The 18,779-nt window shown below is 41.8% G+C and overlaps 1 protein-coding gene across 1 annotated transcript in view; it reads right to left on the bottom strand.

Moving 5' to 3' along the window:
* pth2ra (parathyroid hormone 2 receptor a) overlaps window positions 1-18,779 on the bottom strand; it is a 94,889-nt gene that overhangs the window by 57,566 nt on the left and 18,544 nt on the right. The window contains exons 2-5 of the mRNA XM_072578318.1: window positions 18,525-18,624; window positions 1,004-1,114; window positions 770-891; window positions 455-549 (exon numbers count right to left, since the gene is read on the bottom strand). Of these exons, the coding sequence (XP_072434419.1) occupies window positions 455-549; window positions 770-891; window positions 1,004-1,114; window positions 18,525-18,624 (428 nt within the window). The remainder of the gene's footprint in view (window positions 1-454; window positions 550-769; window positions 892-1,003; window positions 1,115-18,524; window positions 18,625-18,779) is intronic.

The following is an 18,779-nucleotide window of genomic DNA, read 5'->3' as shown; positions in this document are numbered from 1 at the left end:
TTAATGCTCTCCCTGGTGTCAACATTATCCACTCAACAGTTAGATTAATCATTTCTTCCTCCCACACATAAGGTACATTTATTTTTCAATTTACTGCTGCCAAATCTAAGCTTCATATAATTCAAGCATGTGTCAGGATTTTCAATACTTTCCCCACTTCTCTATCTCTGACCACGATTGGTAGCCAACTTCGTTTGGTTAAGTTCAGCAACGTTTGTCGGATTAAGGTTCACAGGAGACAGCTCAGGCTTTTGACCAAGTTCTGTGAGTAACGGGGAGCATTCCTAATGTCCTCCATGCCCAGCTACACATTCCTGATTTTCCATCCATTTACTTTTGTTTCTGTCAACCCAGTTCTGCCCTAGCTAAATTGTAAAACAAAGTGTACCCTGTTCTATTGTTCTCATTATTAAAATCGCAATGGACAAAAGAAACACAAATCTTTTTAACTTACTTGAAATATCCTATAATTACAATCGCTATGATCAATGAGCAGAGAGACACGGAATATCCAATGGTATACAGTACATATACCCGTTCAAAGAACTCCTGTTTAAAAATACAACGTATCATCCAAAGTTAAAACAGCAGTTACTGTTCAGTAAAAAAAATAGTTTGCATTTCATCTTTACTAATATATAGCTATAAATGAATCTGAAAAGATCATTACCAAGTATTTGGGATGAGATCAGACTCCCATAATAAAGTCCCCCACTCAAACCAACCCCCATCCTAGAGACTGTCAACAAAGAAAAATTTCAACTCTTACTTGTCTATCATTATTGTCCGGCTGCAGAAAAGTGAGGCATTCTGTGTAGTTTGTCCACGTTCGGTTCAGATCTTCAACAAACTTCCACATTCCATCATTATTGCACTGGCGATAGGCGAACCCTGAAGGAAAAGAAACGCCATGCTGATATTTTAAGAAATCACTCTGGACCAATTAACCTTTTGCCATTGAAAGGTGTAGGGTTGGCAATAATGAACGAACAAAACACAGTACCTTTATGATTAAAATCGTAAATATAATTCGGGCACCGAACAGCAGTGAGCTCTCCTGGGAATCCGCTTGGCCAGCATGTTAAGCCATCCCATTCTGGAATACAGAATCCATCTGAAAAAGTACAGGACATTATTATGGCATAGAAAAAAACGGTTGAGTCCAAGGAACATTGAGTGCACCAACAGTGATGGCACCACAGCTTATTAAAGCTCTCTTGTTTAGCTGAGACCAAAATGATTTCATTGAATCCAACAAATTAAACACAGTCTGTTAAGCAGGACTTGAGCACATATTAGGAGAACACACAAAGCAGCAGTGATGGTTCAGTATTAGCATTCTTGCATTTGAGAGAGGAAGTAACAAATTTAAGTCCCACTGCAGGACCCTGAGCCCAGAATCTTGGCTGGCATTCCTGAGTAAAACTGATAGAGTGCTTCACTGCTGTTTTTCAGGTGAGGCCTAATTCTATTTTAATTGGGAATGTAGGGTATTTACCTGAATCCAGAAGGAGCCTCATTCCTCAATTTAAAGTAGACTCTTGTCATCTACTTGTACTCTGATGGAATGAAGTGGTGGGTCTCTTGCTGGTCAGTTGGAGCTCCTTGCCACTTCTTTTCAGCAAGACCTGCTGCATTAGGTGTCCCATGGGTACTAAACTGGGCATCAGTGAGCCTTCCCAGCTAGCAGCTGGCATTGTATGCAGTGTTGCCAAGGGAGAGCTAGTTGCTGCTGGTAATACACCCAGGAAGAGGCTTGGGGCAATAATTATCCACTTGAGGTCCTCAATTGGAAGGTCTACCATGATCTTTCCTGGCACTAGTTTTTAACAAAATTCACTTTGGACTCCAACCCTTATGTTTGAGCCAAGACTTCAGCTTGGCTGAGAACCTATACTGGGGAACCTATACAGATTAAGGGCATGATTTAGGTTCCAGTCTCATATGAAAAGCATTTGGTTCAGTTACCAGCTGATAACAATAAAAGGACCAGGCCCAAGCTTGATGGGAGGAAATTGGTTGAGAGAGATTCACCTTGATTGGCTCAACATTTTTCAATTAGAAAACGGCTGCCTGAGTGAAATCCTAATTAAGCACCCAGAAGTCTTCCCGGAACGTCTAAGGACTATCAAAGGAGCCAAGGCCACCCTGCATGTTGACCAGGCAGCAATTCTATGATTCTGCAAGGTCCACCCAGTGCCATTTATGGGCAAAGGTAGAGGCAGAAATCAGGAGGCTGGAAAGCAAAGGAATCCTCAAACCAGTGCTGTTTGACAAATGAGACAGCACTAGGCATACTGATTATAAAGGCTGACAGGATGGGAAACCTTTGTGGGGATTTTAAACAAAGGGTAAAACACTTTTCACAGCTAGATAAATACCCAATCCCTCGCATAGAGGATTTATGCACAATGCTAGTAAGGTGGCTGTCATTCATGAAGCTGAAAATGAGCATGCAGACCACAATTGCCATTAAATGAAGATGAAGATTCCCAGAAGTAGGCTACAATTAAAACTTATAAGGGTTTGTACCAATATACAAGACTGCCATTTGGGCTATTGTCAGCCTGTACAATTTTTCAGTGAATGATGGAAAACATTTTGTAAGGTCTACCCCAGACTGCCACTTATTTAGATGATGTTTTATTAACAGGATTGATAAATAAAGAACACTTAGAGAACTTTGTCATAGTGCTAAGACATTTTTCCAAGGCCATGAACCCCCACTAGGTCTGCTTAAAGAGGACAAAGCAGTGCCGGCCATAGGTTGAGGTCATATCCAGCAGTGGACTGTAATACTAAGTGCATATAATTACAAATTAGATCACCATCACCCTGGAGTCCAAGTAACACATGTGGATACATTGAGCCATCTCCCATTAGCAGATACATCACTGCTGGTACCACAAATGGAAAAGTTTGTAATGGTATTCAATTTCCCGGACACACTCGCAGTCAGAGCTGACAATATCAGGTTTTGGACACAGAAAGATCCAGTCCTATCAAAACTGAAACAACTGGTGGTGATGGCAGAAAGCTAAAGGCCCATAACAACTAGAATTAAAACCTTCAGATCCACTACAAACCTACTGACTCCCACAGTTACCTTGACTACCTCCTTCCTTTAAAGACTCTTCCATTTTCCCAATTCCTCCATCTCCATCTCATTTATTCCAATGATGCCAAATTCAACAAGGGAACCTTCGAAATGTCCACCGTCTTCCTTAACCAAGAATTTCTCAGCACCTTAGTTGACAGGGTCCTCAGCCATATCTGTATCAACACCCGCACTTTGACTCTCACTCCCTCTCTTCCCTCCCATTAAACTGATAGGGTCCCCCTGGTCCTCACTTTCCATCCCACCAGCATCCACAAACAAAGGATCATTAGTCACCATCTTCTCCACCTCCAGCGAGATGTCACCACCAGATACATATTCCCCTTCCCTTCCTTGTCAGCCTTCCAGAAGACTGTTCCCTCCAGGTCGCCCTGGATCACTCCCAAAAACAACACCCACAGCCCAAATAGTGTCTGTTTATTTCCTCCCTCTTCAGTATCCAAGGATCCAAACACATTTTCCGGCTGAAATGTCCCTTTACCTGCACTTCGCTCAATCTAATTTACTGTATTCGCTGCTCACAATCTGGTCTCCTCTACACTGGAGAAATGAAGCATAAACTGGATGATTACTTCACAGAACTCTTGCACTCTGTCTGCAAAAATGACCCTGAGCTTCCCATTGCCTGCTATTTCAACACATCATCATGTTCCCTGGCCAACATCTCTGACTCAGGCTTCCTGCAGTGCTCCAAAGCTCAGCGCAAGCTGGCAGAACAGCACCTCATTTTCTGCTTGGGAACTATATAGTTTTCATCTCCTGTAATACCTGGCTTGCTCTTATTCCATGATAACAGCCTAGAAAGCAACAAAATGGGTGGTATGATGTGTGTAGCCTGCAAGGAAATGCTATACTTTGAATAAAACAAATTAGTGAAACTCAATGCTTTGTTCAAGCAGTGGGGGGAATGAAGTTTGTAAACACTGGGCTTCAGGGTCTTGTACTAAGTGAGATTTGGCCAGCAACAAACTACTGATTGGTTCTGGAATTGTGCCAAGTTGTAGATGCCAAAGGCCATCACCCTGACAACAGCTATCTGATTCCTGAGTAGCTGAACAGTTTGTGGATGAGAATAATACTGACAGAAGCTTTCAAACTGCTGAAAGGGCAGTTTCTCACTCTCCCCAGTAAAGTACCTAAAGCCTGAAGGGAGCCAATTTATTTTCTCTCATTAGTTGCTGTAAGTTGTAGCTTTTAATCAATAAGTCAAACTCTTTATAATTTGTAAATCAATCGCTGTGTGTCTCCTATGGAGAAATGAAAGAACTGAAGGACTGGGGAAACAGAAGAAACCCTTTCATCAAATCCTGAGGACTAATGTTATTAACCTGCTTCCTCTTCCCCTCCAGGAGAATGTGAGGACTGCAGATGCTGGAGATTAGAGCTGAAAATGTGTTGCTGGAAAAGCGCAGCAGGTCAGGCAGCATCCAAGGAACAGGGGAATCGACGTTTCGGGCATAAGCCCTTCGGGACACCACCCACGCCCTCCACCTCCTCCATGATTTTCGCTTCCCCGGTCCCCAACGCCTTATCTTCACCATGGATATCCAGTCCCTGTACACCTCCATCCCCCATCACGAAGGACTCAAAGCCCTCCGCTACTTCCTTTCCCGCCGTACCAACCAGTACCCTTCCACTGACACCCTCCTTCGACTGACTGAACTGGTCCTCACCCTGAACAACTTCTCTTTCCAATCCTCCCACTTCCTCCAAACCAAAGGAGTAGCCATGGGCACCCGCATGGGCCCCAGCTATGCCTGCCTCTTCGTAGGATATGTGGAACAGTCCATCTTCCGCAGCTACACTGGCACCACCCCCCACTGTTCCTCCGCTACATCGATGACTGTATCGGCGCTGCCTCGTGCTCCCACGAGGAGGTTGAACAGTTCATCCACTTTACCAACACCTTCCACCCCGACCTCAAATTCACCTGGATCATCTCAGACTCCTCCCTCCCCTTCCTAGAGCTTTCCATTTCTATCTCCGGCGACCGAATCAACACAGACATTTACTATAAACCGACCGACTCCCACAGCTACCTAGACTACACCTCCTCCCACCCTGCCCCCTGTAAAAACGCCATCCTAAAAAGAAGGGCTTATGCCCGAAACATCGATTCTCCTGTTCCTTGGATGCTGCCTGACCTGCTGCGCTTTTTCAGCAACACATTTTCAGCTCCTCTTCCCCTCCACCCATGCACCAATGTCTTTTGCCTGTCTGTGTGTGGATGTAAGTGGGACTTAAAAAGGAATTAGAGTTTTAATTGTTATAACTATATTTTGACAGATCTTTTCTTTATTCATTAATGTTCTTGGGCATTGCTGGCTGACCAACACTTTTATTGCTCATCCCTAGTCACCCTGGAGAAGATGGAAGTAGGCTGCCTTCTTGAACCGCTGCAGTCCATGTGCTGTAAGTAGACCCACAATATCCTTAGGAAGGGAGTTCATTGTTGTGATGTCCTTAGAATCTATTTATTCATAATAATTATTCATAATAATTCTTAATAAGTACAGAAACCTATCCTGTGTTTTCTGTTAACCTGAGCCTATCAGATGGGAAATTGGAGGTACTTGCATACTTTTATAAATCTTTAATTTTTGTACTGACTGAAAATAGCAGGGCTTGACTTCCAGCTCATCCAAGACGACACTAAATGGTGGCTAAAGAAAAGGAGGTTGAAAGGATATAGGGACACATAAGTTGGAATACTATTTGCTTTCATGGTTTGGGAATAGGGGTGAGTAGACCAGTTTTAATATGGATTGGTTTGATGAATGCCGTATTTCTATGTTGTATCCTCTACATATTTCAATGTAGGATATTGCACGTTACAGAGAAAAAATGTTCAGTCCTATGTTGCAAAGTTACTATTCAATAGCATTTATCACTGCACATCATCACTGTCATTTCAAAGCTGTTGGACAGGATTATTGACACTCAAATTACTTAGAAAGGCAGACAGCATTGGCTTGTATTGAAAGGTCCAAAACCAAACTGCAAGTCTCAAAATAATTCACAAACAGGTAACATTCTGTTATTTCTTGTCCCAGAAAATGAAGGAAAGATTTCTCAGAAAGAGGTAAACAGATTTATTTTTCAGTAAAATCAATGTATCGGTATAAAATTCAAATGCTGCACTGTTGGATTTCAAATACAATGCTGAAATTGTGGCATGAGAATCTGAACAATTGAACTAAGACAGGAAATGTGCTTGGAATTCATCCTCAAAGGAGGAGAAACAACCATCTTTTTTTTGCACCTAATGTCAATGTTGGACCTCATAATCTGCAAAACAACTGCTGTACTTGAATTTAGACTCAGACAACATTGGATGCCAAGGTGTCCATATCAAAGAGGCATTGGGTTCTTTAAATTATAAATTGTGTTCTTAGTCTAGTTGTATGACACCAAAGGGAAAATTCAGAAAAAATGAATAGAACTCGCATTGTCCTGGATGCTGAAAGACCAAACTGTCAAGAATTGCTGGAAACCACTAAAAACACAGGGCCCAGAAATTTTATTGTTGCATACCTCGGAATAGTGGTAGTCCTCCTGCTGGTCCCAGTAAAGTATTTAATTGGTACATTCAAAACCTAAGGTGGTAAATTATACAGGTCTGTTAAGATACATCTGAGGATCCTTAAAGGACCAAGAAAGTAAATTTCAGAGAAACCAGGTACAAGTCTTCCACCAATCCATTGGAGAGGTGCTTGGGGACTAAAGGAAAACAAATTAAATCCATAGTATGGACAAAAGGTCAGAAGATTGATCAAAGAGTTTGAGATCTATTTTGGGGAAGGTATGGCAATAAATGTTAAAAATAGGTTGATTGAGGACATAGATTTGGACTAAACTTTGCCAGTAATTTGGGGATGGATTGGGAGATCAAAAGAGTTGAAAATGTTGTTGGGCGACATGCCTGAAGTCTTTCTGCCATCTTGCTATTTCATGAGCAGCAGGGAAGGTCAACTACTGCAGGCTCAGTTGAGACACTTAAGAGGCCATTATCAATGAATACCACTCAGTGACCAGTTCTCACCTCTGCAAGCATTCTGCCCTCAACAGGGAGGCTTGACACTGTGCAGGGAGACTGTACAATAAAACTGAGGGCCTTCCAGTGGACTCTGGAAATATTTCCTCTTTTTTGGACATTTCCTGGCCCTATCAACAACAACAGCATAGCAATGTTGAACCTCAAGCCTCAAACCCCAGATATACCTGGCTCCACACCCCCAGCCTGAACTTAACTGTTTTCAGAGTATGGTATGTATGGTTATCAATGCACACTCATGTTGTAAGTGCATCCCCAGCAGTTGCCGTCATTACCAATAGCACTCCTGGGCTACTGGCTCTGTTATTGGGGTAGCAGTCCCCATGGCAATCACCAGATCAGACACAACTGGGAATCTGTCAACCACAGCCAGACTAAGCAAGCTCCTCTTCTGCTTTAGGTCCTACCACTGGATCATCAGTCTCAGATCATTTAAAAAAATGCTTAACTGTGGAGACAGGACATGGTAACTACAAAGAAAATTATCTTTGCTGCTTTATTTGTGATCTATCTACCTTGCAGAAAATGTTGGAACTACTCAATAGATCAGACAGCATCTGTTGATGTTGATAGTGTAGGATGTAAATAAAGCTTCAAAGCGATTTGGACAGGTTGAGTGAGTGGGCGAAGGCATGGCAGATCCAGTATAATGTGGCTAAATCCAAATTATCCACTTTGATAGGAAAAGAGAATGGCAGAATGTTATTTAAATCATACTAGATTCCTAACAGAGAAATGGTGAGGTACAAAGGGACCTGGGTGACCTTGTATGTGGGTCACTGAAAGCAAGCACACAGATGCAGTAAGCAGTTTGGGAGGCAAACGGTATGTTGACCTTAATTGCGCAAAAGGGTTTGAGTATAAGAGTGAGGATGTCTTACAGCAGTTATATTGGGCCTTGGTGAGGCCACACATATTGTATGGAAATTTCACTCCTTACCTAAGAAAGAATATACTTGCTGCAAAGGAGGGCAACAAACGTTCATCTGACTGGTTTTGAAAATGGCGGGATTGCGGTATGAAGACAGATTGGGTTGACTGGGTCTATACTTGAGTTTAGCAGAATAAGAGGGGATTTCACTGAAATCTATAAAACACTGGCAGGGTTAGATGGATTGGATGTTTTCTCTGGCTAAGGGGTCCACAACAATGGGTCACAATCTTAGAATATGTCCATTTAGTTCTGAGATAGGAATACATTTGTTCACTAAGAAGATGGTAGACCCATGGAATTCTAGGCCACAAGGCTGTGAAGACCAAGTCACATGTTTCATAAAATAGATAGATTTCTGGATGCTGAAATACATCAAATGTATTGAAATAATTCCATAGAGGCTTGTTCTCTCTGACACCAAGTTATCTTTTATTTCCACATGAACAGTCTTTTAGTGTACTACTGCCTCATATAGAGTCAGGTACCAGAGTGTCAGCATCTCTGGCATTCACTTTTTTATCTGCCACCCAGGGCTCCCTGATTAGACCAGATAAACTGCCCCAGTAAAGGAACTCATATTCTATGAGGTCCAGCTGGTTAACCTTGTTACAATCTCTACAGGTCTGGGGAGAGAACAGGAAGCAGTGTGGAGAACATGACCCTGTCTGTATCAACAGTCCTGAGCTGGAGACGTTCGAGAGCGACAAGTTCTTGGGAGCGATGATCACCAATAATCTGTCAAGGTGCATCCACATCAACGCTGTAGTTAAAAAAAAGAGCAAACCCAACACCTCTATTTCCTTTGAAGGCTAGAAAGCATCCTATCCAAATGCATCACAGCTTGGTATAGCAATTGCTCTGTCCAAGACCAAAAGAACAGACAGCATGAACATAGTCAAGTCCATCATGCAAACCAGTTTTCCATCCATTGACTCTGTCTACACTTCCTTTTGCCTCAGGAAAGTAGCCAACATAATCAAAGACCCTTCCCCAACCAGATTATTTTCTTTTCCAGGCAAAGGTGAGGACTGCAGATGCTGGAAATCAAAGTCTAGATTAGAGTGGTGCTGGAAAAGCACAGCAGGTCAGGCAGTATCCGAAGAGTAGGAAATTCGACATTTCGGGCAAAAGCCCTTCATCAGCCCTCTACATTTTTTCCCATCCTCTTCCATCGGCCGAAGATACAGAAGTTTGAAAACACGGACCAACAGATTCAAGAACAGTTTCTTCTCCAGTTACCAGACTTATGAACGGACTTCCCATACAATAGAGTCGTTCTCTCTTTCCATCTTCTCTGTAGCTCTAATACTGCGCTGTGCATTCTGTTCTATTACCCTCGAATACTAATGGAAGGTATAATCTGCCTGAATAGTATGCAAAACAACATTTTTCATTGTATCTCAGCATGTGACAATAACTCAAATCATCAAGAAGGCAACTGAGATAGAGGATCAGCCATGATCATATTGAATGGCACAGAAGTCTCATTGGGTTAGGTGGCTTAATCCTTACTCGATCTTCTAGGTTTCTATGGGTGTTAAAACTCTCAGCTGGATGAATCACGTGGCAGTTTTGAAGAAGAGACAGAGGTTTCCGCCCATGCAATATCCTGCTGTACGTTTATCACTCAGCTAGCACCTAAAACAATGGTAAGGACCTTATCACATTCCTGCTTGTGTCATATTCCTGTGGACAAATTCACTGCATACATTTCCAAACTTATTACAAGGGTGTGTACTCTTCAAAGGTACTTCATTCACTATTAATGTCTTTGAAGTGATGAAACACTGTACAGTTAGCAGTCTTTCTATCTGTTGGTCCTTGGAACATGAAGAGTTCGCTGGACTGGTAACATTCATGAAATATTTGGGGGTGTTTAACCAAAGCTTGGAATCTTCTGTGGCCCAGATTGGTGTATGTAAGGCACAGTGGAGAAAAGGTTGTTGGAGTCAAGAATATGAGGAATGTAAAATGTTGACTTTAAAAAATTCCATTTATGTTTGATGCATTTTACTTTTAGTGGTATACAGAAAGGAATGACTAATGGCCATTGCAGCTGATAAATGTGGTTTAAATATGCAGCAAATGGTTAAATCAATGAGTATGTTTCACATTGCCATTACTGCAGTATGGTTTTTGATTCAATTCTTGCTTCAATATGAAAGCATTTGAAGCCATGACAGACATAACAAAATAGCAGCAGACAGATGGGACAGTAATGAGTCTTTTACAGCTTCACTAAACATAAATAAAAGTAAGTTTCCATGGTTTTCTTACTAACACAATTCGCAAGTCATCTCAGTTGCAGAATACATTACCAAACTGTGTCAAAATTCTACATTTCAGCATAACACACTGGTGCTCTCCCAGAATACACTGACAAGGATTTTATTCCTTACTCCATTGGTTACATATTATTTTTCTGATAATTGATGGGTTGCTCTTACAATAAATGAAAAATTCAGACTATCTAATAAAATCAGTTTCATGTTCGACACAGTGACAAGTTCCTTTCTGTACCCCATGAAGACCTTCCTTGGTGAAAAGTAGGTTAAGTGGCAATGAGTGTCTGTATTATGAATATTAGCAAGTGAACGTTACAAACCTTTAGTTATGAAAATATCAAACAGTAATCTCAAATGTAACACTATTTTTACAATACAGATTTTGTAAACACTATAGGAATTCCATCGAATCATATTGAATTTCCAACAAAAAGACAGGCCACTTGACTGAATCAGATGCCAGTGTTTATGCTCCACCTGAGTCTCTTACCACCTTTCTCAATTAACCCCTTCAGTTGGCTTTATTATTTTCTTTATCACAGTTTCATTTAATTTTTCCTTCAATTTATTTATACAATTCACTTCAACCAGTTCTTGTTAATAAGTTCTAATCCCAGTAATGTAATGGTTATGTTACAGCAGTAATGGCAATGTGATAATCCAGATATCGACAAATAATCTAGAGGTATGGGCTGGAATCTTATCATGCAAAGGGGTATGCCGGGAAGCTGGAAGACAGGTGGAGTGCAGGTGTGTGGTGCAACTCCACGTCAACACTTTCATCTCATCCAGCAGCTAAACAGCTCCCATCATCCTGAGGGTCAAAACATTGTCTCTTAGAGCTTCTAGCCAATCAGAGTGCTGGCACTGATGGCTGCTACTGGGAATTCTTCTACTCTGGGAAAAGTGGCATGGACACCAGCCTAGGAAGAGGAGCAGGGAGTCAAGGTCACCACAGTTGATCATGCAGGTCCTTGGTTGGTGAGTGCAAAGAAGTAGTCTTGCCACCAGGATGGACCTTGCTGCCAGCTGATGCCTCAGTGGATCACAGTGTGCCAGTTACAGATAACACTGCTGACTTTAAGAACACTGGGGAGGTGATGGTCTAGTGATATTATCGCTGGTCTGCTAATCCAGAGGCCTAGATAACTTTCCTGGGGACCTACCTTGGGTTCAAATCCCACCATGATAAATTGAGGAATTTGAATTCAACAAAACATAATCCGGGAATTAGGGGCTAATGATGACCATGAATCCATTGCCAATTGTTGGAAAATCTCACCTAGTTCACTAATGTCCTTCAGGGACCTTCTGGAGTTATGTGTGACTCCAGACCCACAGCAATGTGGTTGACTCTTAACTGTCTTCTGGCAAATTAAGGATGGGCAATACATACAGCCAGCGATGCCCACAACCCATGAATTCAGAAAAGATTTACAAGGATGTTGCCTGGGTTGGAGGATCTGAGCAATAGGGAGAGGCTGAATAGGCTGGGGCTGTTTTCCCTGGAGGCTGAGGGGTGACCTTATAGAGGTTTACAAAATTATGAGGGGCGTGGATAGGGTAAATAGGCAAAGTCTTTTCCCTGGGGTCAGGGAGTCCAGAACTAGAGGACATAGGTTTAGGGTGAGAGGGGAAAGATATAAAAGAGACCTACAGGGCAGTTTTGTCCACATTGAGGGTAGTACGTGTATGGAATGAGCTGCCAGAGGAAGTGGTGGAGACTGGTACAATTGCAACATTTAAGAGGCATTTGAATGGGTATATGAATAGGAAGGATTTGGAGGGATATAGGCGGGTGCTGGCAGGTGGAACTAGATTGGGTTGGGATATCTGGTCAGCTTGGACGGGTTGGACCAAAGGGTCTGTTTCCATGCTGTACATCTCTATGCTCTAAAACAAAAATTCACCATGTGGTCTCCCCATCCCAAAATGATGCTGGCAATGGGACAAGGCCCTTAATTGGCTATTGAAGTGGCTCTTCCATATTGGGAGGCTTCATCATCTCTGACAAAAATGCCATGACAGTGGGAAGAGAACAGGCATGCTAGCGTCACATTCCAACTCAACATTGTTGTAACGCCTCTCCAATATCTCAGCCAACTCCTCAAAGGCTCAAAGCTCTAAGCATGAATTAAAAGTAGTAGAAAGTAAGTTTAAAGAATCTGGAAATGTAAAATTATAGAATTTTTAATGCAAAATACTATAAACAGTAATATTTTTAACTGTCAATTACTTTGTTACATTTAAATGTAACAAAGAGTATTTTCCTGGAGGCATCAGAAAAATTAAAGATTTTAACACACATGCAGAATTCCCCAATAACACTCCATACCTTTTAGACCCAGTTGACAACAAGCATGGACCAGGCTTCTCTACTGAACATGGATTACTATTTGTGACAAATAATTAAATTAAAACTATAGATAAATAATTAAGAACCATCAGAGTTCACAGAGATATGTTTCTGTTTGTGTGAAGGCTGGTAGGTGTAGGGAATACTCAATAACTAGAGAAATTGAGGCTCTGATCAAGAAAAAGGAGACATACATCAGGTATGGACAACTAGGATTGAGTGAAACCCTCAAGGAGTACATGGACATAGGAGTATACTTAAGAGGGAAATCAGCAGGGCAAAATGGGGATATGAGATAGCTTTGGCAAATAAGGTTAAAGAGATTTTAAAGAGATTCTACAAATACATTAAGGGAAAAAGAGTAACTAGGGAGAAAACAGGGCTCGTTAAAGATCAACAAAGCTGTCTATGTGTGCAACTACATGAGATGAGTGAGAGACTAAATGAGTGTTCCACGTCAGAACTTACTGTGGATAAGGATATGAAAACTACAGAACTTGGGGAAATAAATAGTGTTATCTTGAAAAGTGTCCATATTACAGAAGACATGGTGCTGGATGTTTTAAAATGCATAAAGGTGGATAAATCCCCAGGACCTGATCAGGTGTACCTCAAAGCCTTGTGGGAAGCTAGGGAAGTGATTGTTGGCCTCTTGCTGAGGTATTTGTATCATTGATAGCCACAGGTGAGGTGCCAGAAGACTGCAGGTTGGCTCATATCATGCCATTATTTCAGAAAGATGGTAAGGAAAAGCTAGACAATCCAGTGAGCCTGGTGTCAGTGTTGGGTAAGGGGACAGCACAGTGGCTCAGTGGTTAGCACTGCTACCTCACAGGTTCAATTCCTGCCTCGGGTGGCTGTGTGTGTGGAGTTTGCACCTTCTCCCTGTGTCTGAGTGTGTTTCCTCCAGATGCTCTGGTTTCCTGCCTCAGTCGAAATATATATGGATTAGCTGTGGATCTGGATTGGATAATCTTCAGAGGGTCATATGGAGTTGTTGGGCCGAATGGCCTGCTTCCTTACTATTAAAATTCTATGAAGTTGTTGGGGAGCATTCTGGTGGGCAGGATTTACATGAATTTGAAAAGGCAAGGTTTGATTTGTGAGAATCAACATGGCTTTCTGACTGGGAATTTGTGTCTCACTAGCTTGATTGAGTTTTTTAAGTGACAAAGAAGAGTGATGGAGGCAGAGAGGTAGACATGACCTATATGGTTAGCAAGGTTAAATCCCATGGAATCCAGGGAAAGCTGGCCAGTTGGGAACAAAATTTTGATTTGAAAGTAGGAGGCAGAGAGTGCTGATGGAGGGTTGTATTTCGGACTGGAGATGTATGACCAGCAGTGTGCTACAAGCCATTGCTTTTCATCATTGATATAAATTATTTGGATGTGAATATAGGATGTTTGGTCATTACATTTGCAGATGACATCAAAATTGGTGAAGTGGACACTATGTCAAAGTAGGAGAAAGTGAGGACTGCAGATGCTGGAGATCAGAGCTGAAAATGTGTTGCTGGAAAAGCGTAGCAGGTCAGGCAGCATCCAAGGAGCAGGAGAATCGACGTTTCAGGCATGAGCCCTTCTTCAGGAATGTCAAAGTACAATGGGTCCTTGGTCATATTGGCTAATGGGAGATGGAGTTTAATTTAGATAAATGTGAGGTGTTTCATTTTGGTAAGGCAAATCAGGGCACGACTTATATAGTTAATGATAGTGCCCTGGGTGATATAACCATGCAAAAGTGCCTACTAGCTTGAGCCCAACTAGACTTCAAACAGGCACTACAACTGGCTTTACCATTGGAGAATGTGGCAAATGGAGCAGATGAGTTGTCGGGTATTCCAATGGAAGTAGACACCATTGGCCAGTTTGACTGAGCTTGGGCAATTGTGTAGCCTCACTCAAAATATATCCAGATCAGAGGGCAGAGTGAAAGACTGGGAAGATCATTCAATGGTCCCAGTTCCTGGGGTTTCCAGAGATGGTCAGGACCTTGCTTCATGATCCTTCTTCTCCAGCTACTTTCACTTTCCTACAGGAGGCACAAGGTGGCTGGTTCCCTCTTTTAAAATTTCTAAATTTTACTGGTTTAGAACCATATTTTGTAGCAACTCCTAAGGGATTAATAAATTGGCTTCCCTCAGGCTTAAGATGGCTCTTATTGCAAAGAGAAGAATCAGCCCCCAGCATTCTGGAGATCCAATGGTTTCTGCTTATTTCATCCAAACTGACAGGAACCAATCGCAGAACTATAAGCATGTAGAAGACTTCTGTCATTGATAATTGGCCACACATCCACAGACCAATCAACTATTTATTGTCATTTTCTGGATTAGTGGTGCTGGAAAAGCACAGCAGTTCAGGCAGCATCTGAGGAGCAGTAAAATCGACGTTTCAGGCAAAAGCCCTTCATCAGGAATACATGAAGAGCGCCTGAAGGGTGGAGAGATGAAGGGCTTTTGCCTGAAACGTCGATTTTACTGTTCCTCGGATGCTGCCTGACCTGCTGTGCTTTTCCAGCACCACTAATCCAGAATCTGGTTTCTAGCACCTGCAGTCATTGTTTTTACCAAACTATTTATTGTCAGCCAAATCTCCCATCATACATACCACTCTAGCTTGGCATCTGCAAACTAGCCTTCCACTACTGCCTGAACAAACTGTGGGAGCAGCAATGACATTGAGTGTCAGCTCACTTGCTTTGAAAAGTGCAGTTTTCCTCATTTTCTTTTAAGCAATTCTTTTCCCATTTCAGCCCTCAATCAAAAATACAGAAAAATTAAAACTTGTAAAATCATGAATAAAAACTGTCTCGAGGTAACAAGCTGGAGATTGCTGGTGATGCTGGTGGTAACACAAGATTTAGGCCCATTCCCATTGCTGTTGCAACTAGGGCTCATTAACCAGGGCTCAACCAGGTATCCTTCCACATCCAACAGAAATATACCTGAACTTCCACACACATCGTCTACTGTATCCGTTGCGGTCTCCTCTAAAGGGGAGACAGGACGCCAACGTGTGGATCATTTCATAGAACATTTCTGGGAAACCGGCACCAACCAACCCCACCGCCCCATGGCCGAACACTTTAACTCCCCCTCCCCACTCCGCCAAGGACATGCAGGTCCTGGGCCTAGTCCATCGCCACTCCCTTACATCACGCCTGGAGGAAGAATGCCTCATCTTCTGCCTCAGGATCCTCCAACCGCACAGCATACCCATTCCCCTAGCCTATTACTCTACATTTGCCCCTGACTAATGCACCTAACGTATACTATGGGCAATTTAGCATGGCCAATTCATCTAACCTGCACATTTTTGGATGATGGGAGAAAACCAGAGCACCCAAAGGAAACTCATGCAAACATGGGGTGAATGTGCAAACTCTACAAAGACAGTCGGCTGAGGTGGGAATTGAACCTGGGTCCCTGAGGCTGTGAGGCAGCACTATTAGCCACTGAGCCACTATGCCACCCCCCTGACACCTTCAATGTTTTGTGCCCAGGTCCCTTTAGAATTACAACCTTCATTTTAAATTGCCTCTGCTCATTCTTCCCACCAAAATTTATCAAATGACTCTTCCCTGCATTCAATTTCATCTGCTAATTGCTTGACTGCATGACTGTCCTTTTGTAGTTTAGAATTATCCTTCTCATATTTCATAATATTTGCAAGTTTGTTTTGTCACCTGCAAATGTTGAAATTATGCACTGAACACTCAAGATTAGCTATTTAAATATAGCAAGAAAAGCAGTGTCTTAATAAGAACAGTTGGTGAACCCCTTTCTCTGGTCTGAAAAACAACTGTTCACTAATACTCTCTGATCCCCGTCACTCAGCCAATTTTGTATCCACGTGGCTAATGTCCCTTTTTATTCCACAAGATCTAATTTTACTCACAAGTCTGTTGACTGGCATCTTGTCAAATATGTTCTGATAGTCCATGTACATGACATCAACTGCATTGCCCTCACGCATCCGCTCTGTCACTTTTTGTATAGCTGTTCTGCTCCGCTCCGGGGCTCCATTCTGTCAGTCGTCCCTCTCCGTTCGGGGACTCCGGTCTGTCGGGCCGTCCATCTCCGTTCCAGGACTCTACACCTCTGGCTATCCCCCGTTCCATTCTGGGATTCCAGTCTAGCCCTCAGCTGCACTGATGATGTTATTACCGCTCCAAGATAAGTTTTTTTTTATATAATAAAGAGAATAATTCCTGTAATTCATTTTGTCTTTTTCTTTATTTGTTTAGAGATCAACTGGGCTTCTAATAGTACAGTATGTATTTTGACTGGATGAATCTCAGCCCTTCAAAAGCAGTATCCATGTACCATGTAATAGTTGACACCACAAATGTAACCTTAAAACGGAATCTAAAGAATTTGACTTTTACATGAGTATATATCGTAATTGATTCAAATATCCGAAGGGGCCATTAATTTTGTCCCAGTTGGTCTTTCTAAGGGCTTCTGCATTACCAAGATTGAACTAACTGATTTGTAATTATTTGGCTTCTCTTTGCATCCTTATTGAACGAGGATATAATATTTGCAATTCTCCAGATCCCAGACCACAACCCTATGTCTAAATTGGGTTACAAGTTTCTGGAAACTTTCCTCATTCTCTCACTTTAATACTCTTATTTGCTTTTTTCACTTTCCCTCTTGAACATTCCATATTGAATATGGTTCTCAATAGTGTTATCCAGCTAGCTCTGTATTTGTTTGCCATATCTTTCCCCTACATTGGAATGTACCCGACCATACTCAAACTGTCTCTTCTTTAAACAGAGCCCATTATTTTGTTCCAATTCTGCCGGTCAATCTTTGATTCCAACGTATCTGTGTCAGAGCTTTTCTCAGCTAATCACAGTTGACCACCCCCCACCCAACTAAGTATTTTTATTCAGAATTATTCTTTGTTATATTCTGTACCTAACCATACTATTGTGTTATTATGATCATTGCCCCCTAATCTGATACTAGATCTACATAACAAACCTCTCTCCCCAGAACCAAATCCACCAATGCCTCCATCCTCAATGGACTGAAAACAAACTAATGGAGAAAATCGCCCTGAACACATTCAAGAAACATTTGCCCCTCTCTGCCCTTTATTCCATCCTAGTCCACAATTGGATAGTCAAAGTCTCTTTGAAAATTAGTCTTTAGTTGTTGCACCTCTGCATTTTTCTTTCAAATTTATTTCTCACTATATTTCCCATCAGTTGGCAGCCCACAGAATGTACTCAGTAATGTAAAGATAAGGTCTATTGTTGCTTAGCTCAAGCTAAGTAGTTTCTTTCTTTGAACATCAGGATATCCTGTTTTTCCTCCCCTCTAATACTCTCCTTAATGAATATGGCTAGCCCTCATCCTTTCTTTCGCTATTTTCCCTGAACACCAATATTTAGGACCCGATCCTCACCTTTGTTCAGCTACAATTTCATATTTCTGTGTAGCTACCTGCACTTGCAACTCAAAGACCTTATTTGCCAGATGCCACTCATTCATGTACATAGACAGCAAACATAATGTAGACTTTATTACTTCTGTCTTAGTCTGTCCCCATCTCACGCCTTATTACTTACTGCTTAAGTGCTGCCTATCTCTCCAAGTTCTCTGGGCTCTGTAGTTTGTTTCTCTAGTATTACCTCCAGGTCCCCAGAATCCTGCTGGTTTAGTACTATCAAATTGGCCTGCAAAGGTAAAAATTCAACTCAAAGTTGATGTCACTCTTTGATAGAGAAACAAATGTGACGCTGTAGCAAAGTCCTACCTTTTTCAGTTTGATTCAATATATGGAGATCACAGTTTGCCTTTTCCGCAATAAGGAGGTATATCTGTTCTTCTTTAGTAATTACACCACCAACATTAATCTAGAAAACACACAAGATTTTCATAATAAAGAAATCAAAGTGACAACACTGAGACAGTTTTGTTGCAACCAGAATCTCATACACAAATGGAAAAATTGTTCTCAACATTACTTGAATTTTACAACTTTGAATCAATTCTTTGTGATCAAAGGCAA

Source organism: Chiloscyllium punctatum, chromosome 10 (assembly GCF_047496795.1).
Source record: "Chiloscyllium punctatum isolate Juve2018m chromosome 10, sChiPun1.3, whole genome shotgun sequence".
Taxonomy (NCBI): Eukaryota; Metazoa; Chordata; class Chondrichthyes; order Orectolobiformes; family Hemiscylliidae; genus Chiloscyllium; species Chiloscyllium punctatum.
Note: the sequence above shows the minus strand (reverse complement) of the source record. Positions and strands in the feature narration are given on the sequence as shown.